At 36.4% G+C, this 26609-nt stretch overlaps 1 protein-coding gene across 10 annotated transcripts in view; it reads left to right on the top strand.

Annotated features, from left to right (window-relative positions):
• The first annotated feature begins 4166 nt into the window (after window positions 1-4166).
• Window positions 4167-26609, top strand: part of LOC5579867 (transcription initiation factor TFIID subunit 4) — a 46454-nt gene continuing 24011 nt past the window's right edge. For 3 of the 10 annotated variants that reach the window (XM_021839852.1, XM_021839853.1, XM_021839856.1), the window contains exons 1-2: window positions 4167-4536; window positions 16298-17583. In XM_021839852.1, the coding sequence (XP_021695544.1) occupies window positions 16627-17583 (957 nt within the window). In that variant the 5' untranslated portion in view covers window positions 4167-4536; window positions 16298-16626. Of the gene's footprint in view, window positions 4537-4783; window positions 5018-16297; window positions 17584-26609 lie in introns of those variants that run through there. The other 7 variants (XM_021839854.1, XM_021839855.1, XM_021839859.1 and 4 more) reach the window with 5 other exon arrangements.

Below are 26609 nucleotides of genomic sequence, written 5' to 3' on the forward strand. Positions count from 1 at the left end.
AGTTTACATAATGACAGTTCGTCCCGAAGTAAAATTTGCCGAAGGGTGATTCAACGCTATTTCCATACTAAATTCAAACGTATTTTAAAAATAGTTCTAAGGCACGAAAAATTATGAAACTTTGAATTCTGGCTCAGTTTTTAACGTAGAATCAGAATATTAAAAAACAGGATACCCCTAAACAAGCCAATTTAAGGTTTTCGAAAATTCGACCAAATGATCATATGACTTATGACGGGTTGTTAAGTATGTCTACCAGAGAATTATAGTTGGAGTAGAATCATACGATAACAAGAAACATTTGGTGCATGCAGAATGTATTTTTTATTTTCAATTCAGATTCAGTTCAGATTATTTAAAATTTATTCACTTCATTGGCAGTACGCAACAATATCAACATTCAGCGGCAGTCATGTTAGATTTTCCCCAGGCCACGTGGAGCATAAATCTTATGATCATTTGTGCAACCACTTTCACGGATGCAATGTGCACTACAGTTGGATGAAAAAACCCGGGCGCCATTTCCAAAAATTGTACAAATCTGTTCAATTTTTCACCGCATTCCTGCTGCCTGCCACTTGAATTAAAATATCATGCTGAAACACGAGAATTTTTTATTCGAACGCTGTCGTTGTGTACTGATCGTGCAAGCACATCGGTTTTGACCGTAAAAGAAGAAAATTAGCATTTTTTTTATCATTTTATTTCAATTTTACTACTAAATAAATGAAAATTACTGTGGAGCGTTGGCATTATGTTTATGAAACGGTTTGGCATGTTTGAAGAATGGTACCGTAATCCGGGTTAACACCCAACAAACATTTTAGTGGGATAAGAGTTGAACAAACCACTCTAAAGATTATTTCAGCTAAATAAACTGTTGTTCAGCTGCTAATGTTACTTCGGCATTGATCATTTTTTTTGTATATTTCTTAAATATTTCGTTTGAAAATGCAAATGTTGCAAATTTTATATTTTTAAAACAAGTACTGCCACCCATTTTGTTTTTTTTTTTTTTTTTTGAAAGATTTAACCATGTTTAAAAAATGTTTTATGAGATTTTTTGATATGCCTGATATGGGGTAACATTGATGCCCTATGAACACAACGTTCGGTAATATTGAAAATATCGTTACTTACATAAATCATGACCCCTGAAGCCGAATATGAAGGCCAAACGCTTACAAGTCATTTACTTTTTGAGTTATTTTAAAATTAAAAACACCTCGAACCACGGAATACGCCTAAAGGTAGGCAATTTCGTGAGGGCTTTCTATATTCTTTACAGTAATACGTCAATGTTGCCAAATTGAGCATACTTATGAAAGTTTTGACAACGGAATCGTTTTCGGCGATGCCATTTTCAGTAAGAACCACATTTTTCTTGCTCATATCGTTTGCAGAACTTATGTGAGACATGAATCTTCGGTAGTGTCATCCTAAACCAGTGAAATCATTGTTTCGAAAAGATGACAAATTTACGCATAATGTAAACGCAATTTTCGCAAAAATCCTCACTTACTTTAGCTTATGGAAATAAGAAAGGGAAGCACCATTCGTGATTTGGAAATGTTCCATCAATAGGGTAACGACTGTTTATTTCGTTCATAACCACTAACAGTTGGCGCCAGCGGCAAAAAGTACAGACAACAACCTTTCGAACATTCAGTTTCTCTCACTGGCCGCCGTGCAGCGAATCCGATGTATGTATTCCACTAACTGATCGCGCTACGCTGGATTCTCAGATTTCATAAATTTCCAACACAAGCGCTTGGAAGAATGGTAGTCGAGAACTGTCAAAATATATGGAAAATAATGAAAAACGTGAATTACAAGCAATTTAGAAACTGGATCGAAAAGGTAGTGATTAGAAATCAAGCGCTATCTGAAGATGTTATACAGCTACTTGTCATATAACAGTGGAGACAAAGCAATGATCGGTATGCATAATAGCTGTCAACACAGCTTAAAACTAGCTAAGTAGATTCGCCAGATTTGTTGGTGAAAGGATCGCATAAAAGCTTTCGTTTGTATGTACAGTGCATTTACTCAACATAAAGCCGTAAAGGAAGCTTCGAGAATGTTTTAATTTGCACTTAATGTTAGTTGGGAGCTCATTGAATCGACGGATTTAAATCTTTTTTAATCATATAAAATGAAGCGCAATAAAATCGTGTAATGGGTAGCAAAATGTGCTATTTCGAAATACTGTGAATTTTTCATCACTAAACAACCCAATTAAATGTTTACATTAATACCGTCTCGGCAATTACGGAATCGAAATGTATTCCTAATTAATCACTATCTAACAAACTATGTATGTATGTATATTCTGAAGAAACTTTCATTCCATACAAAATATGAACACTTAGTATTATATAATATATACACTACACTCAAAATAATCCACACGTCAAGGCTATGTGAAATATCACGTAGATCCCAAGAAATGAACTTTTCTCCAGTTTACCTGACAACGGTAGCTATCACCATATTAACGTACATATATATTGCTTTGCGTTAGGGTTAGAAAATGGGTTAACCAACGTGCGAAGTTTGATTTTGGTCTACTTCGCCGCGTCGCAACTCGATTCTTAATAATGCGCATAATACGCATTCCTTAGCCGTGTGGTTAGAGTCCGCGGCTACAAAGCAAAGCCATGCTGAAGGTGTCTGGGTTCGATTCCCGGTCGGTCCAGGATCTTTTCGTAATGGAAATTTCCTTGACTTCCCTGGGCATAGAGTATAATCGTTCCTGCCACACGATATACGAATGCTAAAATGGCAGCTTTGGCAAAGAAAGCTCTCAGTTAATAACTGTCGAAGTGCTCATATAAGAACACTGAGCTGAGAAGCAGGTTCTGTCCCAGTGAGGACGTTAATGCAAAGAAGAAGAATACGCACGGCGGAGGGCATAGATGCGCACTATAGCGCACTGCGTATAGAACACATTTCGTCACAAACAAACTTCGAGTTCGACATCAAAAATTAATATATCATATTTAGAACAAACCGGTGAGTAAATTTCGTATAAGACAACTTTAGCTTATCAATATTTTTTTTTTCATAGTAGGGCTTAGCATCGAGCACAGCGCTTTGACCAGCATTCACGACATGCTTTCTGTCGATTTACTTGCGATGTTCTATGCTAAATTGAATCAGCCTGTTTCAGCGAATTTGACCCTAACTTAAGAAAATGACAATAAATGATTAGGTGTCATTTATCAACTTGTTTTATTTCTCAAAACTATTCAAAAACGCAAATTTGTAGAAGACGAAACTTCACCTCATGTAAAACTTCATCACTTCATTGATTACGCCTGTGTTTTTTTTTTATCAAAGTGATGGGCGCATTCAAAATCGAAATCAAAACACGGCAATAGTAAACGGCGACACTTCAAACAAAAAATAAACAAGGCGAACATGGTGGGCTTAGGGTTCATTCACAAATTTCCTAACGCTAAAATTGACACCCACCTTCCTTCTTCTAACGCATTTTGTAGGAATATTTTTCGATTTTTGTATGAGTTGTAACATCTTAAGGACACCCCCTCAGCGTTATGAAATTTGTGAATGAACTCTTAATTGAAAACCAGAACACGACGCAAAAGTAATAGACGAGAATATCATTGGTTAAATATTTTCTCATAGTTATTAATTTGTCAGATAGGCTCTTATCGCGACTCCCTCTCGAATTATTCTCTTTTTTGAAAAAAAGCTTTATTTAAGGCAAAGTAGGCCGTCATTGAAATTTGTACGCGTCGTTGATGATTGTTGCTAATTCATCTCACGATTTCGAATCAAAGAAAATCAGTTGGTTTTTCACTGACACAGCTGAAAAAGAATCAGCATACTTTATGCATGCTAGTGCGTACAGTGATACTTTTTCAAGTCAATATAAACTTTTATCAAGTTTTATCACTTTAAAATTGCAAGCAGCAAAGTCATCATTGCTACTGAAACGAATGACGGGCTACTTAGCCATAAATGAAGAAACCAGCAACACTGTCATTGTGAGGAAGTGAGATTTTCGAAGATTGCGAGTCGATTCCTGAATCCTCTGGCCTTCTCCTTCCCGCCACAGCTGACAGAAAGAGACAGAACACTCACTGCCGACGACGGCCAGCAGTTTGTTCGCTGTTTTCCGCTTACTGGACGCGACACAAACACACAAAGCTCTCGGCTAGTCTTGATTCGATTCGCGTTCGGTTCCATCGGTTTTCCTGCTGCTTCTTGGCTCTGATCAAAAACCTCGGAAACCTCTTTTTCGGAAGAACGGAGTAGCTCTCGATTTTTGTACTGCCGCCTGCTGCGTCGCGCTAGAAGGCAGAAAAAAAGGTGCAGACGGTCGAAAACCCTTTTTGAAACGCAGAAATTTTGGATTATCGTTTTTTTCCGCGGCTTGGCTGTTTTTCGGATTTCGGAGAAACGCAATAACGCAGCGTCGGGGAGTCAATCAGTGGAAGAAAAATGAATATGAATCAATCGGCGGCTTGTCTGCTGGAAATTGTGAAGGAAAAAATCTCCCAGTGAAAGGTGTGTAATATTGGCCGGAACTGATGTCCTCGGAATGGATGGCCGAGATGTCAGGGCCGCAATGGAAAATCCAGGCCAATCGAGGTCACAGTGAGAATATTGTGGGGGGGAGCATTTTCAACGCTCCAGGAATCCGAAAGGAGGTGCCATTTTTGCTGATTTTTTATCGCACCCTCCAGTCGCAGTAGTCGTCGCCGTTGCCAGGTTTCCTTTGCAGAAGGTGTAATTTAGGGGAGAAAAATAGTGTTGGTGTTTTTTATGCATTCCCGTGAAGCCGGAACCGGAAACAAGATCTTTATCACGACCAGCAAGTGAGAGGAATGCAAGTGCAAGCGATGTGTGATGCAAAAATTCAATCCGTTGTGCAAGATGTGTTATTTTTTCTTCATCATCCGACCACAGGAGAGAAAAAAGGGAAAATCGATCCTGAAGAACAAGAGTCGCCTCCTACGATTCGCTTTCCGTCGGTTGCTGTGATCCGGTAAAAAGTGATGCTCTGCGCGGTGTGCCTCAGGGGGAATGTTTTTGTTAAAAGTGAATGATAGCGATAAAAGATTAAAAATATTCGAACGATTGAAGCAGGGCTGGTATTAACTCTATTTAAGGAGATTTCAAGACCAACAATTATTGTTTTATAGCATCGGCCTTTAGTCCAAAGTATAAACAAAGCTCGAGTAACAATTCGATGTTCTCAAAGCTCGAGTTAGGAAATTCGATGTGAATATTGTTCACCACATTTTCAATTCTTATTTCTCTCTATCCTCTATAAGTACACTTTAATAATCGATTTTAATCTGAAAACTTCCAAAATATGGAAAAAAGTTTTTTCATAACTCAACTTGATTTTTGTTAGCGTGCTTTGGCTCAGGCTTGATTCTTTTTGTTTTTGGTTTGTTCGATAGCAAGAGATGAATGATTTGGTAAAAGCTTTGGAAAAGGTTATTAGTCGTTTTAAAAATCGGGTTTATAACCGTTATGTCTTACGATTACGATATGGGAGCTCGTATTATACAAATCTCGCCCAGCACGTCGTTGGTGAGTAGTGTGAGGTCTTTCAATACTTGATAAATAATGCACTAGGCGTTGCATATACATGGCGTTGTGTTTGGATGGGCATCTATGTCTTCCGGAAAAGGTGTACTTTGCGAAAGAGGACAACGTTTATTGAGTTGAAATCGAATTCAGGTTAACTTCTGCGTCCATATGTCATGGCGTAAGGATAACGCACCCTATCTAGTGAACAGGGAGTCGCACCGAGAAGACGTATATCCAATAGGGCCCAATGTTTAATGAATTATTCATGTTTTTATTTAATAATACGAAAGAGCATGTTCTTGTAACTACTTTAGCAATTTTTCCAGCTCAAATAACGGCTATAACATATTTAAGCTTTATTTTAAATATGGTTCCTACACGCAAAAAAAATTGTGCGGTAAAAACTACCATTTTAGGGGGTTAACTTAAGCGCTCGCACCGGCAATTTTCAGCAGACCAGAAATGCGATTGATTTTACCATGTCTGTAGTAGGAATCAGATTGTTGTAAATTATTTCCGTCAAATGTACCAGTTATGCGGTGGGGTGTACCGTAAACATAGTAAATTGGTCCGAATTTCCATGGTAGTTTTAAGAATGGGCGTAGTCAGCTAAAATAGTAATTTTTACCACAGAATTTTTTTCCGTGTAATATGAACCTTGACACTTCGATGCTTTCGATCATGTTTGACGTTCACTTAGTTAATAAAAATGCCACAGGGCTTTTAGTTTTGACACTGGGGTTATTTCTAGCTGACCTTTCGGAATGGACACAGAACAGGGCTTTAGGACCCTATACCCTATTGCAAAGTATATGTAATGTTTATTTTTTACTCGGCTTTCACTCGGCTGATTAGTCGTAAACGATGAATCATAATTTGAATGCATGTTGATAATGTTTGAATAGCTCGTGGGTGTTGGAAGATGCTATCGAATGGTATCAAAACCCTCTGTTGGCCACGCCAACTGGAGGGAACGGCTTCCGAAAAAATTGAACCACCACAGGGATTTTTGGTTGGTTAATATTTCCTTTAATAGAAAAATCATTAGTGTTACAAACAATAACTAGAAGAACACACTCTTACGTTTAGTGCCTCCTGCTCGTTTACCATACAATATTTCTTGAATGAACTCTCTTTAGGTTTTAATGCACTACTTGTTTCTGTAGATAGTAATATAGGATAGATTTAAGATAATTCATTGCATGTTTAAAAAGTAATAGTTCTTACCATTAAAACATGAACAATTAGTTATAGGATTTGCTGATGTTTATATGAATTGTGCCGAATTGCACTAAGCAGTTCTATCAACGTAATTAAGTACTAAATAGGCCTGCAACAGTTAAATAATTAATTCAAATGATTAGAATTGCATGAATCTCGAATCATTACATTTGCTTTGCCAACTATTTACTTAATTCTTATAAACTTTTGAACGAATTCAATATTAAACTTCGAGGAATTATTCACTTTGATGAGTTTGCATATTTTTATCCGTCCTGACAGTTCGGTTCGTACGTCAGTCGCTCTATTGTGCCGACGATCTACTCATTATACCGACGATCTACGAAGCAGGGTTGTGTAATGGTAGGTGCGCATCGTCCGAGGGACGTCACACCCTCTATGTTTACAATTTGAACATTGGCGCTTCAGAATTGTAGCTCGAGAAATAGGGTTTGCTGCTGATTTTTGTAGATAAGACCCTATTATTACTGAAACATATGACAATCATTGAAGTTATGAACACTATTTAAATGGTAGCAATGGAAGGCTTTAAAAAGTCTCTATTTCAATGGAAGATCCTCAAGCTCTGTTTAAGCAGTGCTGGTACAGTCACTTTTTAGCAGGGCAGTGCAAATACCTATATTATCGAATCAATTTTATCGATACGCTATCCGATATCTCGGCTCGATAGTTTCGGATATCGAAACTATTGCCAGCTCGATAACAAGCCTGATAATCAGAACAATCAATTATTAAGCATATTACATAAATGAAACTGGTTCAATACAATTTTAGATATTCGTTGATTATGATACATTTTACGAAACGGCAATACTGATGACATTTCTGTTGATTTCACACGTTATGACACGCCTCTTGTCAAAATTTCGTTCATAAAATAAGCGATCAGCTGTTCAAAAACGTTTCGTAAAAGGGGCTATGGCAGATCATCATTTCAAAATTCATTTAATGGACTCCATAATGCAGCAGTTGGTGTCAAACAAAGCCGAAATTGTTTGTTTTGCTTTTAAACATCTCTTTCTAAAGGATATCGGTTTGATATCGACAATATCGTTGATACCGATATTGAAATAATATGATATCACCGATACCAATAAATGCTTATAGTGCACAGCCCTAATTTTTAGTGTCTTGGACATCATATTCGACCTGATCCTAAAAAAAACAGTTCTCATTAAAAAGTCACTAATGTCACAAAATTTATCAATACAGTCACTATTTTTGTAATGGGATGATAAGTCTTCTTAAACTGAATGTAATGATTTTTTTTGTTAACATTCAAGGAACAATTTTTGACATAATTTTCTGGGTGAGGTATTCGAATAGTTTCGTTGAAACCCATGATGTATTCTCATCAGATATGTTTAACTAATTGTTGACTGAATTTATAGAGTAATTCTCAGCGGATAACCAGGAGGGATTTCTGATCTATCCTCTAAAAAAATTTACAAAGCTTTTTCAGAAAATAGAATAGAAAGTTCACGACAAGATCACTAACGCTTTATTGTAACTTTTAATCTTGCTTTTAATATACACTCCCGTGCATAAATTAGGGTTCACCCCCTAAAAAACATACAAAAGTGTTCAGTCCATATCTCTGAGGTCACTCTACACACTTCAGTCGGCACAGCTGTGCCTTCAAAGCGCCAAGGTGCACCAAGCGCGCCAAATGTGCTATAATACTACATACCATAAAAATCAATGAACTGAAATTATGGAAAAACGATCTCAGCAATCTTTGACATATGTAAATTGAAAAAATCAGAATTTTTCATTACATATTCTGGAATGCATTTGACATTGTTACGAGAAGTTTACGGAACTTGCGATACAAAGCCTGAACAATTATGTACAAGGGCGTGGTGGGCGTGATATCGAGTTTGAAAAGAGGCAAGAAAGGTACAGTCAGATCTCCTATAATACGCTGCCATCATCATTCCTCCCACGGCAAGATAGCCGAGGAATTGCGGTGGGCGTAAAGTGAGTGGTAGCGTCTAATAGGAAGCCTGACTAATTCCAAGAAGATTTTGCTCATATTTATGCATTCGCTGTAGTATGGGTATTTGAACACGACGTGCAGAAGTACAGTTTTAGGACTAGGGAATGTTTAGAACCAGAGACTATCTAATGAAGGGAGAGTATGGACATTTCGCGGTCAGTGCGTTCGAGCCTATAGACTGCAAAACCTTCAGAAATTAACTTGCTTTGTTAGGTTTCGAAAAGATATTAAAACTTTTTGCCCATGCGATTTTTCGTGTAAAGAGTGGTATTGACTCATTTTTTTCGTTGGATTCCCCCACTTATGTTCTCCCAGTTACCCGGCTTTGATATTTACTATTAGTTTGTGACAAGGCCACTGACGCTTTTTTTATAGGTATATATTTTATCCTTTTAACTTTTTATTCACTTTAAATTTAGTAGCCATGACACAAAGCAGATGCCATCACATTCAGTTCAGTTCGATGGGCTTTGCAGGTTTGGTGCCACACGATAGCTTTATTCTGAAATAAGAAAAGTTTATAAATGTAAAATCGACACTTTTTAATTTTAGCAGGATCTTTTTGAATTCGAAACCAACTTGAAAATTTCGCGATATCCATGTTTGTCAGATAACAACAACTCAGGCTGTGAACCGTTTCACCAGTTCGTTTAACTTTTAGTTAAAATTTGACATTTCGATAGTTATTTTCCCCTCAAATGGTTAAATTGAACATCGCAGTCGACCCATTTGAGCTTTGACAGTCGAGTAGTTATTTTAGAACGAAGTTGACAGATGGTTAGTTATTCTCAAATTCACGGGAGCAAAAAATAACTTTCGAACTGTCATGTTTAACCATGCTCCAGAGCAGGGTTATTTCTAACCGGAGGGGAAATAACTATCGAGCTGTCAAATTTTAACTAAAAGTTAAACGAACTGGTGAAACGGTTCACAGCCTCAGAAAACTCAATGATTGCTGAGACGAAAGTTTCAGTTCACTGCGATTTTTAAAGCAACACACTATAAAACAAATCGTGCCAGTTAGTGCGCCGAAATGTGCCATAGCTACGCAAGGCACACTGGGCCGTATGAATAAAATGTAGTAAAGTTGAGTTTACTACATTCTCGGTAGTAAACGCTATATGTGGAACACGAGTGGAACATGTTTGTGTCATTTTCCTTTCTACACCTTTCGAACATACTACAAACAACGCATTGCTATGAATAAAGGTAGCATTTACTACAAAGCTACTGGTAGTTAGCTTCAGAGGTTGCTACACATGCTTTGAGTTTGCGGAATTGAATGGAATAATTTACTTTTGAGTAAAAATCATGGGAAAACGATATGAGTTTTGATATATCGGAAGGTATTTTGAGTTTTGCAAAGGAATTCTGAGGTTACGATAACTTTCGCTCCGCCAATTCTGAGATTCCGGTAAGATTACCGGCAGTATCAATTTGTAATATCCGTGTGAATTCTGGCATTACGATAATTATGTTATTTTCTAGGAATTTTAGGATGTCGGTAGGAATTCAGATATTGATAAAGTAATTCTGAATTTTACGTGTAAATTCTGACATCTCAGATTTCCTTTTGAATTCCGGAATTCCTGTAGGAACTTTGAGATTCCGATAGGGAAGTCGGATTTTTTATGATAATTCTGAAAATTTAAATACCATTCTAGGAATATTGCGGAAATATTAGGAATCTGGTAAAAACTCTAGAATTGGGGTGGGAATGGGATTCCGAATATTAATCTCTTGGAATTCTGTGGGTATCTTTGAGACGATATTTCTGTAAGACTCTATGAGATTGCGGTGGGATTCCTGCGAATTATTGTGTGAATATTTGTAATTCCGAAAATCAATCTTTGTAATTATTGTAAAAACCTTTAAGATTCCGTTGATCTCCAGTTCCGTTGGAATTTCAAAGTAAAGCTTTAATATAAACGTTTTGAATGTCGGTAAATATTTTATAGATTTCAATGGGATTTTTTGTGGAATCGTTAAGAATTTTAATAATTTCAAAGGGAACCCTGGTGTTTTAGGGGAGATCCTCATTGAATGCTAACGACTACCAATGGAATCACTACAATTCTCATAAAAATCTCTACATTCTAAGTTCTAGACATTCCAAGGATACTATCAGAAACCCCACCAAAATAACGAGAATATCACAGAAACACTTAGAACATCGGAATTCAACATGCTGTTAAGAAAACACATGGGGAGCATCAAAATTCTACCGCAATTTCACCAGAATCTCAGTACTGGTGCTAGAAAATATGTGGTTCCTAATTTGATAGCTGTAATCTCAAGATCTCTTCATAAATGTTAAGCTAGTATTTAAAAAATCATCGGCGTTGGCGAAGGCCGAAAACCACCCAGAAAATTCTTTGATGTACCATCATCATAAAATCATAGACATAGAGAGAATACCAGACTAATCGCAAAATAACAGCACCTTCATGATTTGTGCAAATTGTCGCGTAATCGATAAGATTCCATGCATTTTCTTCATATGCATGATTGTATTAATTTTAAGCGTCACTCTGAATAAATTATTCTTTACGTGCAGAATTACTCTGCACTCTGAATGCAAATTTCTTAACGTGCAGCTTCAGTCACTGCTCATGTTCGAAAGTAGTAAGTACTACATGTTCGAAAAGTTTTTTATTCATTCCAAAAGTGTAGTAAACTTTGTGGATTTTGTTTTTGAGTAGATGCTACATGTAGTAAAGTTCAAAGTTTTTTATTCATATCACTCACTGTGTAGAGTGACCACCCCCTTGGATTAAACGTCTAATTACAACTCTCTAAGCCGCATTCGAAAGGCAAAGAGTTATTGGGTGAGAGTTAAAGTGTGATTGGAAAATTACAAAAGCATTCGAGCAACGTGCTCATAAGAGCACATAAATTTAGGTGAATATTATTTATCGCAATAGATGTTTATTCCATAGCACAATCATTGGACTATGGAATAAACATTTTTCGTTGAATAATATTCACCTAAATTTATGGTCTTATGAGCACGTCGTTCGAATGCTACACAATTGTGTAGTTTTCTAATCACAAATACACAACCTTATATGATGTATTGTTTTCCGCAGCGACAGTTTTCAAAATTGCCAGATCATTCTATGAATGAAAGCGAAGGTTACCGCAGCTTCTTGAATATTCTGCTGAATAGCTGTTGTAGTGTTCTATAGTTTATTGCCTTATGGCGTAGTGTCGTAGTGCTCTCAATTAAACGCTGCGGTAATACCAATCAAAATGTTACTGTCATTTTGAAAACACCGGGATTTTATATGCTTTTAAAGGTGGAGAGTTGCTTCCAAAATTATTTGCAAAAGTTTTCTCCTGTAAATTTCTAGATGACTTTTATGGGAAATTTCTGGTCCAAATCTTAAAGGGTTTCTAAAAGAAAATTTAAGAAGAAATGCTCATAAACTCTTGTAGTAATTTTCGAAGAAAGTCTTGAAGAACGTACCGGTCAGTTCACAAAGAAATCGTTAATAAATTTCTTGGAAGAGTTTCAAGTATGAAATCTGAGAGGGTTAAAAACTTCCCCGAGAATTTTTTTGAAAAACTGTGAGAGAAACTATTGAACGAATTTAAAGATATACATATTTATAGATATGTCCTAAGAGTCTTTCCGCATTATTATTGGGAGAGAGCTTTGCACGTTGAAGTTGCCATTTTTGCATTTCATTTTTTCCTTGCGTTAAAAAATATGATGAAACTCTACTTTAAGCTAATTAGAAAAAAATAATCGAAAACTGAAAAAGTAATTTAACTTTCAACTCCAATGCAGTATAAGATTTTCAAATATAACTTTTTATTGGCATACCGTCTATTCGATTCGATTATGAAGCCAAATTGCAAATAACTGATCAACACTACGACTACCTACTGTGGCAAATTGTAGGTTCGTTCCATACAAACTCCAAATATTCAGCAAAATACAATTGAAACCGGAACCAAAATTCTATAAAGTTTCCGTTGTCAATTCTCGAATCGATTGATTTTGATGCTCTGCTCGTCGTTCGATTCGGCATTATCGGTACTCGGGTATCTATCTACCGGCCCAACCGTCGAATGTGCCAACAGTGCTGATGCTCCAGGGCTGTCAAAGTGTGACGCGAACGAAAATGATGTGATGCGACGATAAAAAGCAAGCAAAAGTTAGCTACGTAGTAGAAGAGCAACTCGTCGTCGCCGTCGTCCGCACCGCATATGCTATCCTCTCAACACAGCAGCACTTCGCGAGGAGCCAGCCAAATTGTTCCTAGCTGGAAGAAGTGCCAAGTGCGAATGATTGAATGTGTGTGTTTGGTGGATGGTGAATGTTTTTTTTTTCGATTCTCTCCTAATCGAACGACGTTGGTTCGGATCAACGTATTTTGACAGCTACTAAAGGTACGCTGCATTTTTGTTTATCTTACATGAATATACTCACACAGATAAAATAGTTATGAAAATTCTTCAGATTTGTACTGAAATCGGAATATAAATTCAATTTATTCAATCGGATTGTTTAGGGGTATCCAGGTTTTTACATATCATGATTCTACGTTAAAAATTGAGCCAGAATCCAAAATTTCATATTCTTCCGTGCCCTGGAACTACTTTTAAAATACATTTGAAGTTAGTATGGAAATCGCTTTTGAATCATTGCTCGGCAAATGTTACTACGGGACGAGCTGTCATTTTGTAAATTGAAATGCCATTGAGTCTACAGATTTAAACCTTCATTAATAATTTATAAAGTCGCTTAAATTTCATCATCAAAATGTCGAATTGTCATGTTCCGACATGCAGGAGCAAATTATATTCGAAGAAACCCTAAAACAGAACCAAGTGAACCGGTTACGTTCCATATATTTCCAACGATCAATGTGCAGAAAAACCGATGGCTAACATTTTTGGGCTAAAACTTAAAGGCTAAAACAAACAAATACCACGAATCTTTTCGTTTGTTCCAAGTACGTCTGAGAATCAGATAGTAGGACCATAGCGGAAGAAAATAAAGAAAATCCTGATGTAAGATTTGGAAAACTATCGAAAGTTAAATTACACTGAACAATAAACAACAAGCAAATGCACTTTGTGTTATTTATTTTATTATACCTATCTAAAATATCGAAAGGGTCGATCGAAAATCTTCCAAAAACACTCTTGTACAGCTTTAAACATTTCAGTATACTCAACTAAAAACCGACCTCAATGTCACTCCCACTCCTTTGTATTTGGGCCCCTTATGTGAACTAGACATTCGGTCAAAATTCAGAAATTATATCGGATTCAATTCCTGCATTCCGTACAATAAGGCCTTTCTATGTACATTTAGTAAATATATTCTTGTATGTAAAATAGAAAAAAAATTGCACGGCTAGTTATTTCTGAGGGAGGTAATGGGTTTGATGAGAAACATGGAAAATACTTATCATAAATAGAACAAATGCATTGAATAATCTTCCAATCGAATACGTTACAAATTATTCTGCTAAGCCATCGATATTTTGTTATCCTAAATACATAAATTTACTTAAATTGCATTAAAATATAACAAACGCTATGCAAATCCAGAAAAAGTTCATAACTATCTACTAATACTAATGCACAGTCGTGAATAGCATACCTTCTATAGCTGTCAATATACTTCGGGTTCGGATGGTTTATTTTCTTCTTTTTGCGACGCGCTCTGAGTTGCAATCGTGTGGTGATTGTAAATTGTACTGCTTATGATTGCTTAGCTGACGTAAGCGCCATTAAAAATTTTAACATAAGGGTATTCATACAGCAAACGCATATTTGTGGGTTTTTGTGAACTTGTCGAGAGCGAATAACCAGCATATGTGAGCTAATAATGATAATCTCCATGAGTAAGTTCTTTCAAGCGAATGTGTTTGAACGCTTACGTCACAACAAAACAATTTCACATACATTCCTCCAAATTTGATGATATTTTTGATGTCTTTTATGTGTGTAGCAAATTATTCAAAGAATTTCAAAAACAAGTTGTGAAATCATCGCTTAACTCAAATTTTGATGAAAACAGCAATAAATAAAAATACAAATAATTTTAAAATTAAAATAAAAAAAAGAAATGTACACAACAAAACACATACAAATATATCAAAATTATTATTAAAATTTCTTTAAAGTGTTTGTCCGTCTCTTATTTCATAATGAGTATTGAAAAAAAACGATATTAAAGTCTTAAAATTACTCTTGTTTGAAAAATGCCTAGTGTCCGCGCATAGAGGCTGTTCGGCCATATGGGGACTCACTTCTATAGTTTTGAAAACTCATTTTCTCATCAAAATCTTTTTTTACAATTTGAAATATATGTGATAACTCAAAAGTTTGTATTTGTATCATTTTAATGCTGCGATAAAAATGTAGGTATCCATTCATAGAAACTTGATCATTTTGTATGAAGCACGGCCTAGTTTTTAGATATAAAAAATGATATAGATGAAATTTTGGGTGTAAAGAGTTAACTCGATATTCTATAACTCAATGGATTTTACAGTTCCTTCAATTTTTCACACATCGTCCTCTTCATGAGTCGACATTTCCATAACTCGATGTCTCTTCTAGTCGATGTCACATTCAATGTAAATTTCTCTCCATAATTTGATATCTGCAGTCTACTATCCCGGACTCGATATTGAAGAGTCCATAGAGTTTGGGTGGTGTCGAAAAACGGAACAGACTTTTTTTTTAATTATTGAACTCTATCAGAGCAAAAATAACTATTATTCAACTCTGTGCAATCCAACTAAAGAGAGACGACAAAAGCAACCATTGGCACACCCCTTATCTGTTTGTTGACTCGCCGCAGAAAAACGAAGAGAGTCGAAACAGAAACAAAAGCCTATCAATGGACGCGCTAGTGTGAGTGGAGGCCGTCTAGCCGCGAGAGTACCGCTTCGTGTGTGGGAGAGAGATTTTGAATGATGGTAGCCGTCTGGGATTCCAGCAAGCCAGACTGATGTAAGTGCGAGCAGTATAGGCTCTGCGATGAAGACACGCGACAGACAGGGACGGATAGAGTACCGTTCGGTTTTCGGGTAGTGGTGATGCTGATGACGAACGGTTTCGGTTGTGTATTCGTCTCACCATTCACCAATGAGGGGGTGAGCGAGATTTTTGCGGTGATGTCAGTCCGGTGAAGAAAAGAAAAATCGAAAATAGTTTCGAACTCTGATGACGTTCGATTTGGGGCAGTGTTGCCGATTTGATAGAAGAAAAATGATATGATAGTGAAACCATCATAAAACCTTGAGTAAAATTGAATAATGCATATTGGTCTTGAAAATGTATAATGATCGTGTAACTGAAACAATGTTGAATCGTTTTAGTTGTTTGTGCAATAGTAATTGTAATATTTTTGGGGCAGTTCAATGAAATATAGTGGATCAAAACATTGTTTGCATTCTTAAAACCCAATAATTAAACTTCCAACCCTAATTGCTTATGTTCGAATATTATTTCTAGTGAACATCAAACGGCGCCTTTCATCGGATGTCACGACTGGAACAAACGTTCATCAAAATGAGCTTAAAACTTGCAATGCATTAAAGTGTAGTGAATAATTAATAAACAGTGATCATGATTAAGCAACAATCTTGCCACCGGTGAATAAACTCCTACTTGGATTGCCGGCAGTAGTGATATCGCGAGTTCCAATCGCTTTCCCGCCGATCAAAATCGAAGTTCGAAAAGTAGCGGAATGACAGCAGTGACGTTTCGAACACCGTTGACAAGCCAGGCCAGGCAGAGCAACTGCGTTCGAACAAAAATGGGCAGTGTCACTTCGACAGAAAATGGCGTCTGCCAACTTTTTGGAGGAAGCTCTTAAATCAGATGTCGATGAATCCGCGGTGAGTGCGATCGTCGGAACGCTAGAAAATCAGTTGGACCAATCCAGTACGACCCAGGTGCAACAAGTCGCGAAAAATTTCGAGTGCGGAAACGGTGGGAACAGTATAAATAGTGCAATTGTGTCAAATGGAGGAACGACCCCCATTTATAGTGCAGTGCAGCAGCAGAAACACAGCAATCATGGTGTTGCCAATGGTGAAATCGTATCCAATGTTATGAACAGCAGCAGCAACAATAATAACAACAACAACAATAATAACAGTAAAACATTTATCATTTCCACAAGTGGCGGCCAGAACGTAATCAATAGTGCAGGTTCTGGTGCCGCGACGGTGGTTGTGGGGAAGAATATTACGGTTTCAACCAATAGTGGCGGAATCCAACCGTCCTCAACACCTCCCGCATTGATTTCGACGGTTCCAACGGTGTCCTCCTCGTCGGGGATCAACATCATCAGTAATCAGATAGTGGTTTCTGCCGGAGGACCACCCCCTCCTCCGTTTCACGTTACGACCAACAGTATCAGCACCCTTAACAATAACAACACTACCATCCAGCACCAGACGAACATGCCAAAGAATGAACCAGTAAAGTTGGTGTATCCTGCTCATGGTGGAGGTGCCGGAACGCCAAATACTCAGGCGGTGCTCAACATGAACAACAATCGCGTAACGTTGACCTCGACGGCCCTGCCGAATGGGACCATTTCCCTGTCGCAGGCCCCGCAGCTGATACAGACCGGTGCCACGGGGAAAACCACCATCCAGGCCACGACGGGAGGACAACCGGGAGGTCCCGGCCAGCCGCAAACGCTGATCATCAAAAACCAGCAAACTGGAGCCGTGATGAACTCCGGGGCGCCCGGCATCGTTACGATGTCCAAACCGATCAACAATCAGGTACCCTTTTCGAATTTAGTCCAATCACAAATCCATCGTAGTCTTTATAACTCTTGCACAAATTGATACCACAACACCCGTTGTTACTCTCTTAGCCTGGAGAAGGATTAATATTTTGTTGATTAAGTGAATAGCCTTGCCTTTAACACTGAATAACATTCCACCCCCACACATAGCATACAGCGCGTACGGTAAATAAGACTGCTTCTAAAACGAGGTTTCAGCTTATGTTTGTATAGAATAAGACTTTTCGTAGTTTGGATAAGGGTGTGAGTTTTGAATGGTGAACGGCGTAGGTGACTTCTAATCGATTGACCAATGGATTATATTTGGGGAAGATTTAAATGTCAACTGAAGATCTTCAATACGTTATTTGTAGCTTTGCTTCTTGTGAAAATTTGAGTAAACAGTTTTTGTGTTCAGAATAACAGCAGTGTGAGACAACTTTTGACATGTTGTTGTTAGATTGAGCAAAAATTTGTTACAAAGATACTCTGGGAAATAGAGAAAATTTTCAACCCGAAAAGATCCTGGGCTGGCGGGAAATACACTAACAATTTATATCTTTCGATTATACAGTACTGGACAAAACATTTGCAACTTTTTCGATTTTCCATACAAAATGACCAACTTTGGTAAGCTAGATCTCAGTTATTTATCGTCCGATTTGAATGAAATTTTCACAGAACATCAGATATAACTTGAATTTTAACATATATATTTGAGTGATTTTTCCAATCACGGGTTTATAACTTATAACGGTTTATCTAAAGTGTAATTTTCGACGAAAAATTCAAAACTATTTATCTTAAAATCTGATAGTCCTACACAAAAACTGTCTTCAGCAAACTTGTTCACCTCGTTAAAATCTACAACTTTTCTGAAGATACCATGAAGCTATTCCTTCATTATGTTTACTTATGTCATTTATAAAAAATCGTCAAAAAATTGACTTTAGTCAAACCGTTAATGCTTTTGAAATTGTGATTGGAAATATTACTCAAAAATATATGTTAAAATTCAAGTTATGTCTAATGTTCTGCCAAAATTTCATTCAAATCGGTCAATAAATAACTGAGATATAGCTTACCAAAGTTGGTCATTTTGTATGGAAAATCGAAAAAGTTGCAAATGTTTTGGTGGTGGTTGGTCCCTAGTGATAAATCCTACCTCCGTTCTGGTCACGATCTTCAGATTATCGTGATTCGTCAACATTCTTATTGATAAAGTGGGGGGACTGGCTTGAAATGGAGTTTGAAAGAAAAGAATGTCAGAACAGGTATCCACCGGCGACGCCAAACGGACCAACGTAATGTGGTGTAATCTGGGATTTGTGGATTGAATACTGATATTTTTGCCAAGCATCAATATGGGTGACTTCCGAGGATAGCGAAACGTAAGAGGGGTTATGACAAGGTTGTGGGTAAATCCATCACATTGGGGTTGTGACTCTGTGTCTTGTAAGGAATAGGGTCTGCTTGGTATTGTAGTATGCAATAGAGTTCGGAATTGATAGACAGACTTTGAGGAAAGAAGTGGCAGCAGCACCTTGGATCTTCGAGGGCGCAGGTCTGGAGAGTTGGGCAGCTGTTAATGCTGGGTTACATTACGTAGAAAGTGGAATCTGTTTTGTCTCGCATAAATTATGGGAAGTATTTGAAAATGGTTTCTTGTTCAGAATGTGTAACGCAAGAAAGAATCTTTAGCTCTGCGTTATAATAGGAGGTTATTATAGTGCAGGGTCGAAGAGAGGATGAATATTTGATTACTTAAACTTTACGCTGCAAGATATTCGTAGTCGTTTTTCGTTTTTTTCTGATCTGCCCATAACTGCATATTTGTAACATTCGACAAAAGTAGGCATTGAGTAAATGGAATACCAAGTTTGCATTTTATTGCATTATGGGAGGAAACTAAAATTTCAAAAAATCACTAAGAATTTAATAGCGCCTTTTTTAAGCTGAAATTTTGTACAACTCGTATCGCATATTGGATGAATGGTCAGAAAATAATTCTGATAGAAATTTCGTTGCTACTGCATTATGAGGCTGATGTATAATCTCAATGTGACTGTTATGCGGTTACAATTGCCAATGTGACAAATCAACTTGGTATTTTTTTCGAATTTTCTAGAACAATCTCACAGATTTCAGTAAGTTGATCGAATGTATTTGTCATTTGATGACTCTCCCCGGTATTAACTCAAAATTGTCAAAAATGTCTAATGTGACAAATATGCAGTTGTGGGCAGTGATGTACAGGTATAAACAGGTATATTTAGCCTAAATAACCTAAATAATGAACAATCATACGCGTAGAGCCTACGGGTCATGAAGTTAGGATTGAAATCAAAGTAATATTGCGCATTTCTTTCACACCACAGGATTATCGCAGAAGTTTTTACATGTGCGGAGGTGCCGGTAGAGGCAGTGTTGCCACATTTTTTTCGATTCTCATCTGTGTTTTTAGGCGAAAAAATCTTTTTTATCTTAAGTCAACCTCCAAAAATCTTGGTAAAAATCTGTGTTGCGCTAAAATCAAAATAAACCCTTTTTAGATCGAAAAGAACCTTTGCAAACGTATTATGACTATTCTTGGCATATCAACAATTTTTAATTTGAACTTATTCTACTAAAAATAAATTAAAAGTGCATAATTCATTCTAAAACTATAATGCACTTAAGTATTTCAGTAAAAAAAAAAAAAAAACTTTTCTGCTTCATATTTTCCAAAAACCGTGTGCTAAACAGCTGTAATATTCTAAAATCTTTTTTTTTTTGTCTCAAAAATCTGTGATCTGTGATCACAGATATTTGTAGGCAAGAACAGGAAAAAATCTGTGTAAGTAGAGATAAATCTGTGTATGTGGCATCACTGGGTAGAGGTGCGCGATTGCGCCGAGTCGGGTCGGTGTTTTCAGCGGACTCATATTTCGCAAATCGAAGAATGAGTGCTCTGAGGGCATCAACATGATTCGATGCGGTCCCACACTTTTATTTGTGCTTTTGCACTTGTCTTATTAAATAGGAATACTTTGTGTTAGGGAAAGTGTAGGAGAATAAATTATGAATTATTAGAATTTTCTGATAGAGGCAGAGTTCAAATGTTACTTAGGTATTTGAAAGCAAATGAGAATTACATTAAATAATAGATAAACACTAATGCTCATATTTTTATATTTTATATTTTTCATTTCATCGCGGTCCTCATTGCCCGAGCGGAGTCGACAAAACTCGAGGTGGATAGAATCTACGGAACTACGATACGGAAAAGAAACAGATGAGAAACTATCGATACATTTATTCAACTATAAAAAGCACGTTTTAACGTAATAACTTTATTTCTTTCTTCTCGTTTCAGCAATCCAACAGCCAAACCATTTCTACTATCTTTTCATTTCCTCTTCGTTACATTTATAGTCCCTCTGGTACTGAATCGAATGGCGCATTCCGCTTTTATTAGCGCTGTCTTTGCTGTACGTTGAGCATGGTGTCGGAGGTGGTGTGCTCTGTAGAACATCTGATGTGCTACACGGCACGCCACTTCCGGCATTTTGTTTGGCGTGCGGGATGGGCAGTGCTGGTGATGAGGTGGAGGGCGCTATTCGGTTTAGTGGCAGAGTGACTATATCTATTTAATGTATCTGAAACTTGTGGGACCGCTTTAATTCCGGCGCCTGCTTGTGGAAGAACCCGGTGTGCTAAACGGTATAGGACATGTTAACGGGGGAGGCTTGGTAGGTCCTCACCCAGCCCGTGTCTAGATTGGCGGATAATTGTCTGCCAGGGTGTGGATTGAGCAATTACAATTACAATTACAAAATCGAAAAAGTTGCAAATGTTTTGTCCAATACTGTAGGTATCAGTGCTGATTCTATAACATTCCCCAGAAAACCATTCCCCCGAAACCCATTCCCCAGATTCTCATTCCCCAGAATTTCACTCCCCAGAATAAACCATTCTCCAGAAAACCAATCCCCAGAATGGACCATTCCCCAGAAAATTATATACAGGTCGGACTCGATTATCCGGAGTATCGATTTTTTTTTCACTCCGGATAATCGAATCCTCCGGATAATCGAATTACTAAGAAAAAAAAAAATTGAAATCTCTGATAAAAGAACATAAATATTATCTTTTTTCGTTATTTTATTTACATGATGCGGTAGCGTAGCCAGAAATTTTTTCTAGGAACAGTAGGGGTCTTTACGAGTAAAAAAAAAATTTGACCGGCATACACAAAAAGACACTTTTTCAAACCTCTCTTTTCTTCAATGCGTTCTAAACTGCAAAACCATTCATATTGTATATTGCAATGCCAAATTATCTCAGATTTATGCATAAAAAATGAAAAACAAGAGCATCAAAAATCAAATTCCGGATAATCGAATCCCGGATAATCGAGTCCCCGGATAATCGAGTCTCCGGATAATCGAGTCCGACCTGTACCTACTTTAAAGTTTTGAAATAATCTAGTTAAAAATTCTTGAAAATGAAGCTCCATACAAAGTTGTTTACAAGTGCATGAAAAGATTAGCATTGGTGCTGCTAATTATGAACACTTTACGCATAATTCAAAGTTCATTTGCAAATGAAGTATCACAATAGTCACTTTTATTGGCGCTTATGAAGACTGATATATCAGTCTAGGGGAAACTAGTGATCCTATATAGAGAGATACGCGGAAGTAAAATGGAAATATTTGGCAACAGACCTGCAGTGCTGATTTTGCTCGGCGTCGAGAACAATATTGTATCACGGACATGACTTCCTCATCGCTAAAAATATTATTTTGTTTCGTTATAGATCTTTGAGCTACACATTCAAACTAATAAACAGCCCAAAAAATCAACAACTAAAAATCGCATTGAAAAAAATTTAAAAAGAAAAATATTTCATTTATTTTGCTTCATGCAAAATTACTTTTACCGATATAATTTCAAGTGGATAACATTACTCCTCAAGAAAAGTTCAAAACAAACATAACGCATGTTCGTTTGGCTCACACTTTGACAGGAATGCCAGCTTCCGCGAATCTCTCTTATAAAGGATTTCTAGGGGAAACAGAATATCCATTATTTCAAGACTAACAATTCAAAAGGCCTCATCTCCAAAAAGTAAACAATGAGAAAAATGCAATCTTGTTTTGTCAAACAATAAATCAAATTTAAATTATGAATTTAAGCATTGTATGTTATTTTATCGTCCAAAAAGTCGATGGATAAACTGATTTATAGCTATGAATATTCATTACTATCATTTTAGCAAAAAAATCCTGCTAAAAAAAACGAGTCAAAGGAAATGAGGCTTTTATTTCACTAAAAGCTGTGCAACCCTTTTCATTTGTGAGTGAAGAACTAGCCTGATGAGTTAAAATTCACACAAATAAAGTCAAAAAAAAAAAAAAATAAAAACTTTTCATTTGTGCCCATAGACGCCGGCCGACGCTGATGAGGCCTGTGAGTTGACGCCTTTGTTTACTCTAAAATGTGTTGAGGCCTTCTAGTTGTGGCTTGTTTTTTCATCATCTTCTGATGTGGCCTTTTGCAAATCATTCAAAATTGATGATGAAATAAGAAATTTGAAGTGTAAAAGAGTGTTAAGTGGTGAAGTAAAGTACATGGAGATCCCTAGAGCAAGAGAAGATTCGTGCGGTCGATTAAATATGTGATTGATTGAACTCTTCGTCATCCATGAACATTATGTATGTGCTACACGAGTTTGTCGTCGAGAAAATGTATGGAAATATTGGTTCAATTGAAATAATATTGAAATTGAACGTTATTTTTTATGCAATTGACACCAAATCCTGTTTTTGTTGATAATTTGTGAAGTACAGACAGGCTGACACAAGTATTATTAAGTAGTATGATACAAAATACATCAGTCTACAGGAACCCGATAATGTTCGCCGTTTAGACAACCACTGTATAAAATAATACAAAGAGCAGTCGCTCCGTAGTATAACGTGCATCTGCTTAGTGAATTTGGAACGCAATCTACATTGCAATTTTGATGTTTGTTTAACAGGCCTCATCTCGGTTTCCGTCAGATATAGAAATGAGGCCTTTTTGAGAAAAGGCCGCATTTGCGATGAATATCCTGGTTAGCGGAAAATGAGATGGGGCCTTTTAGAAAAATGTTATTTTATTAACTTTTATGCATATTTTTAAATGACTATTGTATGTTTTAGTAAGAATAGGCTCTTATACACTGAAATCAGCAGAAAACCGATTAGTTTACATTTTGGACTTGTGCCTTTCCAATTGTTGGTCTTGATTTAAATAAAAGAATATACAATTCATCACTATTCTGCACAAGATAGAGCTACACCCTTCTTTCGGTATTGTAGTTTCCAAATGTATAATTTCACGTATATGTCTTTTTTAAATATAATGATGTATCCATCTTCTCATCATTCATGTTTCAAGAAAGTGCATCATAGTTTATCTTTTGGGTCTACCCGAATGGAATAAAGACGTCGTAGTTTCATATTATACGTTTCCGATATAATTATTACGTAAATTCGGCAAAATAAAAACGTACTATTCTGCACATTAAAATGAAAGGGCGTATTTCTTTACGTCAAGTCCAAATTACAAATTACTTGTTTTATTTTGCGCAACATAGTGATACACCCTTCTTTCAGTCTTATCCTGTTGACAATATATGGGAAGTATGCACTTCAACAGAAAAGTAAGCGCCTATCTCGATGCGTGGGAAATTTCTTGCAAGAAATGCTCAAGAAAAGCATTTTTCTTTGATCACAGTACGCTGTTGAAAAGAAATGTCAATTTAAATGAAGCTCACTGTAGAAAATTTCTTGACCATTTCTTGAGCAGAATTTTTTACTTTTCTTGAGCTGAACAGCATACCTAGCTATAGAAAAAAGTTCCGTAAGGATACCAAATGGCAAGGAGGCATTTGGCATGATTGATTAAATGATCAAGGACCATTTGACATAATGGCCATTTGGCCAATAACCATTTGACATGACATGAAGAACATTCTTTTTGAAAAGAAGGAGCATAGGTATGGCTGGATTACAAATGGCTTTATACCAAATCATTTTATGCCAAACGACCTTATGCTATATGGGCTCTCCATCGATATATTTTGCCTATATCAATAATGAGATAATACTGAAAGAAGGGTGCATCACTATATAGGCAAAAATAAACATATAATTTGTATATTTTATGGGAATTTACTGAAAGAAGGGTTTATTATTATAATATGCAAAATAATCATGAATATGGAGATTAGGGGCATAATAGACACATTAGGCAAGTGCTTATTTAATATAGAATGGAAATATGTTTCAGTTACTCTCGGCTGGTGTCCAAGTTCGTAATTAGTATGACGTGCTGCATCCATTCATGGTACCTAAGAAAAAATCTTTTCAAATGTCAGAAAAACGAGGTAGAAAATTGGGTCCAAAACACGACTGATAAAAAGGTATCCGGGTAAAATAAACACTTTCTTTTATTTTATTTATTGAACTACGTCTTCAGTTAAAAAACTCTACAGACTGATGCTTAAAACTTTCGTGGGATTTAGTAAAAATTTAATTATTAATGGGTGTCAAAACGTACTGGTATTTAAAAGTACTTCCCCCTATCACATTAGCAAGAAGAAACTTCTCTAGGTTAGTTACTTTGCTCTAAAATTATTATGTGGGTTGAAAATTAGTGCTTTTCCCCTAACTCCCTATCATGTGGAATACAGCATCAGCATAAGAATTGGGAAAAGGTCATTAAGAAATACATTTTCCGATGATTGTTTCCAAGGGATAAGATGCTACTACCAACTCTCCATACCATAGGTATCGAGTAACATAACACATAACCAGTGCAGTTAGCAATGAAAACCAACTTTTACTACGGTTTTCTAACTCGATATCGAGATACGGAATATCGAGTAAGGAAGAGCTGACTGTATTAGCAATGTTCAATTTATTGTCATAGTCATGTGACATTCTTGACATTTAACAGCACTGATAGGAATACATTTTACATCATGTTTCAAATAAATGTGGGAAAACATGATTTTAGTCTTGGATATTCCTTTCCCAACGTTTCGAATAACTTGATTTCCTTCAGGATAGGAGCAATATGAACATACGGGGCAATATTAGCTACCCAGGTTTTGACCTCAAAAACAGTTTTTTAATGTCTAGAGTCATTATGATCTACTAAAGGATGCCTCAAATAGCCACCACAATAAAAACCGTAAGAATATTCGTTTGAACACTCAAGATATTTACAAAAATGTACAAATTTGTCCTTCGTCATGAAAAGCTTATAATTTTGGTAGTTTTTAATTAATCCTATAAGACAAATTATATTTATAATTCTGGTAAATTTTACCAATCCATTGAAACTTCTGATCATAATGAACAGTTCGTGAGCAAAATTAGATTTGTTCGTAAACAAAATTATTGAAAAACAATATATTATTTTCAAGATGAAGGGGCGGGGCAAAATGAGCCACCTAGATTTAAGCAAAACAAACAATGTTTTGAACATCAAAATGCATTGCCTAAATATACCAGATTATTTTTTACTGCATAGTCATCTTTATGTACCATTACAAGTGGAACACTTTGCTAGAACATACGTTGAACCAAGTATCGCAATTTAGTACTAGTATAACATGGTCTGTTTACTATGTATTATGTATCTTTAAAAAATAATCCGCTAGAATCAATCATTTCAAGCAAAGCTAATACAATTTCCTTTCCGATAATGTACTCTTCACCACTAACTCTTCTATATACTGTTTTAAATAAAAATCATTCGATTGAATGAGGTGGCTCATACTGCCCTGTAGGGTGGCTCATAATGCTCATATGGTTGGTGACCACGTATAAAAACATGGTTTTCCAAAAAGTTCCTGAAATAATTTTCAAGTTGATGTTAACATTAATTATCGAAGTAACATGGAAGATAACATTTTATAGTACAAGTCACTTGCATTTAAACCATATTTTTTGCTGTTTTTCTATGCATTCCATGACGTTTTCCT

The sequence above is a fragment of the Aedes aegypti genome, chromosome 2, assembly GCF_002204515.2.
Source record: "Aedes aegypti strain LVP_AGWG chromosome 2, AaegL5.0 Primary Assembly, whole genome shotgun sequence".
Classification (NCBI taxonomy): Eukaryota; Metazoa; Arthropoda; class Insecta; order Diptera; family Culicidae; genus Aedes; species Aedes aegypti.